We start from the raw sequence: 6,859 nt of genomic DNA, 5'->3' as shown, positions 1-6,859 counted from the left end.
TTTGGCGTCTGAGTGCTTTGTAAAGTGAATGAAATGTCTCCAATAGAGGTTCTTCTTCTATGAGATTGTTGTTTGATTGATTTGATGTCTCTGTTTGTTCAAGACAGACCTTACTCCATTGAGTGCTCAATTCCAACTCAAGTCTTCTCCAAGTCACTCTCACAGTCTCATCAATAATGTTACATAATTCCAAAGATGAGATAAGGGTCTCGTTAGTCTATCTGGACACTTTATTTAGTTCATTTTTCCTTCTTCTGGTTATAATCAAACTTGCATGGAATCTACTCTTTTGATATCTGAAAGAAGAGAAAAAACAGAGATGAGGGGTGCCGAGTTCTAAGATGATTAAGACGAAGATGATTTACATTCTCTCTTCCCATTAATCAGCAAGAATACATTTATTTTCTGCTTCAAGTAATTAAAAATATGAATGACTTCAAGTAATTAGAGGTATATGTGGTATTGCACGAGTTCATAACGAGTCATTGACATTTATTAAACAAAAAAGAATGAAAGGATTGAATGTAGAACAGAAGTTGCTGATAAGTTTGAAAAATCCTTAAAATTTCAAACTTTTAATTAACAAAACAAGCAATGAAAACGATTGGGCCAATTCCTAGTCAGTTTTCCCACCGTCCGAAATTGACAAGTTTTCCCACTTGACTGGACAGTAGCCATGAACTACGTTTTCAGATTTTGAAAGTAATCCACAAGATTCTAAAATGTGAAACCGTTTCTGTGAATTTCTCTCGCAATAATGGACCAAAGCAGAGGAGGACGGTCGTTCAAGCCTACTTATTCTCAGCGTCACTGAAAAAGTCTGCAATCGTCCAAGCGTACTTATTCTCAGAGTTTAGAGAGTCCAATGTCTTCTCGGCGCATACGGAATGGAAGCTATTCTGCTGTTTGTAGGGCTCTTGGCCGTAGTCTTCGCCTACTTTCTGTGTGTTGTTCGAAGAACGAGTAAGACGACCGGAATTGGACAGCCACCGGAGCCTGCAGGCCGGTGGCCGGTGGTCGGTCATCTTCCTCTATTACAGGGGAACGAGCAAGTCGCCCTGACTTTCGCAGCTATGGCGGATAAATTTGGTCCGGTGTTCACAATCTGGATGGGTGTTCATCGCACTTTGGTGGTGAGTAGCTGGGAGTTGGCAAAGGAATGCTTAGGCACCAACGATAAAATTCTTGCGACAAGACCAAGAGGTGCTGCTGGGAAGTATCTGGCTTACAACTACACAATGTTCGGGCTAGCCCCTTATGGACCCTTCTGGAGAGACTCACGAAAGCTCGCCACCATCGAACTTCTTTCGTCCCACCGTCTGGAATCACTGAAGCACTTGCGTGCTACAGAAGTCGGTCTGTCTATCAAACATTTGCATGAGCTGTGGGAGGAGAACAATAAGCTCCCTGTGAAAGTGGATATGAAGGAATGGTTCCTGGACTTGATCTTCAACACAATTGTGATGATGATTGCAGGGAAGCGGTACTTCGGATCGAACATCACCGCAGATCTTGAGGAGGCAAGGCGGGCTAAGCAAGCTATTAGTGAGTTCGCCGTGTTACTGGGGACTTTTGTGGCCTCGGATGCAGTTCCATTCCTCGAGTGGCTTGATTTGAAGGGGCACATCAGTGCCATGAAAAGGGTCTCCAAGGAGTTAGACTGCATCATGTCACTCTGGGTCAATGAGCATCGGCAGAGGAGAAATCTCGAGAAGTCTAAGAAAGACGGAGACTTTATGGACGTCATGCTTTTCATCGCAGATCGAACGGAAAAACATGCCGGCGATGACTTTGACAAGTACATCAAGGCGACGTCCCTAGTATGTTTCTTAATTGATGAAGCTACCTGTTTCAAATTCTTCTTTCTTGAGTATTGTACTTCTTTTGCTTTCTCTAAAATAACCAATGATAACTTCAATCTTGTAGACTCTGATTATACCTGCAATAGACACATCATTCGTCACCTTAACATGGACACTCTCGCTACTACTCAATCATCGGCATGAGTGGAAGAAATCACAAGACGAAATTGACACCATCATCGGCAAGGATAGGACTCTGGACGAATCTGACATCGAAAACCTGCCGTACCTTCGAGCCATAGTGAAGGAATCACTGCGCCTCTATCCTGCAGCCCCTCTTGCAGTACCCCACGAAGCCATGGAAGACTGCAACATTGGTGGATTCCATGTGCCAGCGGGTACACGCATAATAATCAATCTCTACAAACTACACAGGGACCCCCGCGTTTGGCCAGAGCCAGAAGAGTTCCGGCCATCGAGATTTCTCAGCAGCCATCGAGATATGGATGTGAGAGGTAAACATTTCGAGTTCATTCCGTTTGGGAGTGGGAGGCGAATGTGTCCAGCGATCACTACAGCTCTACAGGTTCTGCACTTCAGTCTGGCCCGTTTGCTGCATGGGTTCGATATAGATACTCAAGACGGTGAAAGAGTGGGTATGAGAGGCGGCCCAGGGACAACCATGCCTATGTTGGATCCCCTAGATGTCATTCTCACCCCACGATTAACCTCTAATTTGTATGGTTAGTATGGGTGTGCATCTATTGCTGCATCTAATAGTCATGGTCACCCCATGATTCCTTGGTCCCTTTGTATTTGTACAAGCACCTTTATGTTATCTTTCCATTATCATCAATATGGGTATCCATGACTTTATGTGCACATGAGTGTTAAGGTTTTGCATGTTTGTCTTGTGTAGATTAATTTTTTTTCAAGGTTTTTTGTGTTTATTTGCCATATAGTATTTCATTTACGTATTGTGAAAGGTGCAACTAAGGCCTATCCCAAATGACTAGCTAAGTTAGTAATCCTCTTTTTCTATTAATAAATCTATGATTTTTTTGCTCGATTTTCCATGTAGGATTTTTCTTTTTATGACTACCCCTAACGTGTAGTGCTTCTTTTTTACTCCTACACATTGGAATTTTTTGGGTGGAAGTCCATCGTATGATTACTTGATCTAATACCATGTGAAAGCTATGAAGAAATAAAAGAAAACATGTCTAAGTGAAAAACATCAATCAATTTTACATGATTCCACAAAAGAAAAGTGATAGAAAATTCGTTGAATCAAGTGATTTTTTAATCAATCAAAGGCCTATTTATAAGGTGAAGAAGAGATAATTCAGATTGTTAATCAAAATGTTGGAATTATGGTTTCAAATATATTATTTATAAAATAAAATTACCATAATTTTAGAGGCGTGGGCTCCACTTCTAGATGCTTTGTCATTGGATATTCAGTACAGGGAATAATGACTAGCACATCCCCCTGTAGAGGTAGATTAATTGGGTGCATTAACTTAATGGACACCTCCCTTGGGAATAAGGAGATGTATCTCTCTTGAGGGGATGTATCTCTCCTTGAAGGATGTATCTCTGTTAAGGGGATGTATACTTATGAATAGTCATTAGTGCAACAACCTTTGAAAATCTATAAATTTCTCCATGGTCTTACAAGTGAGGCAAAGGGTATTTGCACACCCAGTCTTGCTGAACGGGAGCAAGCTTATCACTTGTAAACGAATTATCAAAGGTTATCTTGTGCACTTCAAGTTCTATTTATATTCTTCAATATGAAAGGTACGCTCTCTTTATTCTTTTTATCTCAATTCTATGATATATGTATAGCTCTCATGATAAGAAGAATTATGGAGGATTTAATATCTATTTATATGATTTTTATTTTATTATTATTAGACATCTAGTCTAACAAATATAAGTGGTTTATGCCTATGCTGGTATCATAGAGATATATTCTAATTTTCCTTATGTTTTTGGATTTTTTGGCTATTTATTTGTGAATGGAAATAAGCTTTGTTTAGGCTTATTGTGTTCTGGCACCGCAGGCAGGCATGTTGGTACGGGCTGCTGTGCACTGGCAGCTGTTTGGGCATGCCTATTAATGCACGGGCTTGTGCGGTCCAGGTCTGTAGTGACCCAGGACCATGAACCAAACCGGGTTTTGCTAATATAATGAGTCAGAATGTGTTTTAAGAGGATTTTTGCCCCAGAATTTTATTTTTAATGGAATTTCCATGTTATTTAGAATTTATTTGGCTATTTGAGATCCAAGACTATAGGTATGAAGATTTATATGAATAGTTCATATCTAATTGGTTTAGTTGTTGTTTAATTATTTCTTGCTATAATTTATTGAAGTATTTATAATTTGTCTTATTGCATGCCTTGTTGTATATTTATATTGAAAATTAATTTAATCATATAATTTTTAATATCCCTAAATGGTAATGCGAGTTGTATAATTAGATTAGTATATTATAAATTAATTCATATGGATCCCCAAAGTGTAAGTATGAATTAATTTATTTGTTTGTTTGTGATACTGTTGTTTGTTTGTTATATGTGGAATGATTTGCCTAGTAAATCACATGAATCCCCACATGATAAGTGGGGATACTCGATAGCTGAGATGAATGTATAATTAAGTATGTTCTCCCAAATATTGAAATATTTTCTGGATGACAGGAACATCCAGTAGTGGACATAATTTTGCTGAGTCCCTAAAGAAAAATGTACTTGATGGGACTAATTATGTGACTTGGTCACAATGGGTTGACTTAATTCTACGAGGCTATAGGTTTGATAAGATTATCAAAGTGGATACTCCTCCTCAAAGACCTTCCCGAGTAAACTACCCCAATAATCTGAAACTGTATAAGGACCTAAGAAAATTCAAGGAACGGGATGATGCTAATGAAATTTTTAGGTCACATATTCTTGGGGCTCTAAATGAGAATCTCTTGATGTCTTATTTTCATATCCCCACTATAAAAGATATTCTCTACCAGTTTGAGGCTAAATATGGTAAAAAATTAAGAAGAAGGGAAAGAACTTTCGATTTCAAAACTTCAAGGACAAAAAAATCAATCAACAAATGGTTGAAGTACATGCAAATCAACGTGTTTACTTTTTCTGTAATAAGCCAGGATATATAAAGAAGCATTGTAGGGCTTTGAAAACCATGCAAGAAGGGCAATAGGAGAACACTAGTGAGTCCTTATCTCTTGAAAATTGTACTATTTATATCAAGCCTTTTAGTTGGTGGGCTGATTCTGGTGCAACTGTTCATGTATTGAATGAGTTTTAGGGCTTCGAGGAGCAAAGAAAGATTGAGGATTGAACAAGCTTTATTTACATGGGAAATGATGAAAAGGCCATTGTGGAAGGCGTGGGAACTTACCGGCTAAAGCTTGTTGGTAAAAGGTTTTTATATTTAGAAGATTGTCTTTATGCTCCTTCTATGAGAAGAAGTCTATTATCTGTACCTTGTCTTGAGAAACTTGGAGTTACATTTTACTTCGGAAGTGGAAAGTTTCTTATGTCACAAGATGATAAAGTTATTTTGAGTGGTTTTCGAAATTCTGGTCTATATCATCAATTGCAATATAGTGGAAATATGGTGTTCAATGTTTCTACTTCTTCGGATATTAAAGAAAATGAATTGTATTTGTGACATTTACGACTAGGGCATATAAACAAGAATAGAATGACAAGACTTGTGACACAAGGATTATTGAAAAATCTTTCACATAATGATTTTCCTATTTGTGAGTGTTGTATATATGGGAAAATGACAAAGATACCCTTTCCATCTAAAGGCTCAAGAAGTTTTCATGTTTTCGATATTATTCATTCTAATATATGTGGACCTATGAATGTGAATACTCATAATAGTCATTCGTATTTAATCACATTTATAGATGTTTTCTCAAGATATGGAAGAGTATATTTACTGCATAGAAAAAATGAGGCCTTAAATTACTTCAAAACCTTCAAATTGGAGGTAAAAAATGCCACAGGAAGGAAAATCAAAACATTGCACATCGACAGAGGTGGAGAGTATTGTTCGGAGTTATTCTCTGAATTTTGCAAATCAAATGGGATTATCCATATGTTTAGCATGCCTTATATACCTAAACAAAATAGTATTGCTGAATGGAGAAATCGAACCTTACTAGAGATGGTAAGATCTATGATGACACTTGAAAATTTGCCAGTATCCTTTTGGGTCTAAACACTATTGACAACTACCTATATCTCAAATAGAGTGCCTTGAAAGTTGGTTGAGAAAACACCTTATGAGGTATGGTCAGGGAAAACTCCTAATCTTAACCATTTTAAAGTATGGGGATGTGTTGCTCATGTTTTAAATCTTGATCCTAATGATAAACTGAAGTCTAAGACTTGAAGATATTTATTCGTTGGGTACTCTGAATATTCGAAAAGATATAGGTTATATGATCCCAAGGAAAAGGTGATTATTGAAAGTAGACATGTAAAATTCATTGAGGATAGATTTGATTGTGATGAAAATTTTGGAACGAAATCGGAATTGGAAGAATATGTTGAAATGTCTTCTTATGAATCTCCTTCTAATATAGAGAATTCCACCTAAACAGATATTCGAAGAGGGACTAGAGAAAGAAAACCTAGTAAACTCCTATCATTTTCAGATTTTTATACCTATGCTGGAGAAACTTATGAAAGAACAAGGTTGAATGAATGCGTTACTGATCCTAACACTTACGAGCAAGCACTCCTTGATGTGGATTCTGACAATTGAAAGTCTATAATGGAAGAAGAGATGGACTCTATGTATAAAAATGAAGTTTGGAAAATTGTTGATCCTCCTACATCGGTTAAGCCCATTAAGTTCAAGTGGATTTTTACAAGGAAGAGAAATGTTGAAGGTAAAGTTGAAAGATTCAAAGCTCGTCTTATTTCCATGGGTTTTACTATACAATACGGGATTGATTATGATGAAACATTCTCTCCTGTTGCACCAATACAATCTATTTGAGCTGTCCTGGCAT

The 6,859-nt window shown here is 37.5% G+C and overlaps 1 protein-coding gene across 1 annotated transcript; it reads left to right on the top strand.

Annotated features, from left to right (window-relative positions):
* Positions 1-887: 887 nt before the first annotated feature.
* LOC137945634 (cytochrome P450 CYP82D47-like) lies at positions 888-2,550 on the top strand. The gene is made up of 2 exons (XM_068791583.1): positions 888-1,820; positions 1,927-2,550. Exons 1-2 carry the CDS (start codon positions 888-890, stop codon positions 2,548-2,550), a joined length of 1,557 nt encoding a protein of 518 aa, XP_068647684.1.
* The last annotated feature ends 4,309 nt before the right edge of the window (positions 2,551-6,859 follow it).

The sequence above is a fragment of the Aristolochia californica genome, unplaced genomic scaffold (assembly GCF_029961685.1).
Source record: "Aristolochia californica isolate CCGP_79_NKW_82.1479 unplaced genomic scaffold, dmAriCali1.0.hap1 SCAF_12, whole genome shotgun sequence".
Classification (NCBI taxonomy): domain Eukaryota; kingdom Viridiplantae; phylum Streptophyta; class Magnoliopsida; order Piperales; family Aristolochiaceae; genus Aristolochia; species Aristolochia californica.
Note: the sequence above shows the minus strand (reverse complement) of the source record. Positions and strands in the feature narration are given on the sequence as shown.

Coding starts and splice junctions, on each gene's coding strand:
- LOC137945634 (XM_068791583.1), top strand. CDS start 888: ATGGAAGCTATTCTGCTGTTTGTAGGGCTCTTGGCCGTAGTCTTCGCC. Junction 1,821..1,926: donor ACATCAAGGCGACGTCCCTA/GTATGTTTCTTA, acceptor TCAATCTTGTAG/ACTCTGATTATACCTGCAAT.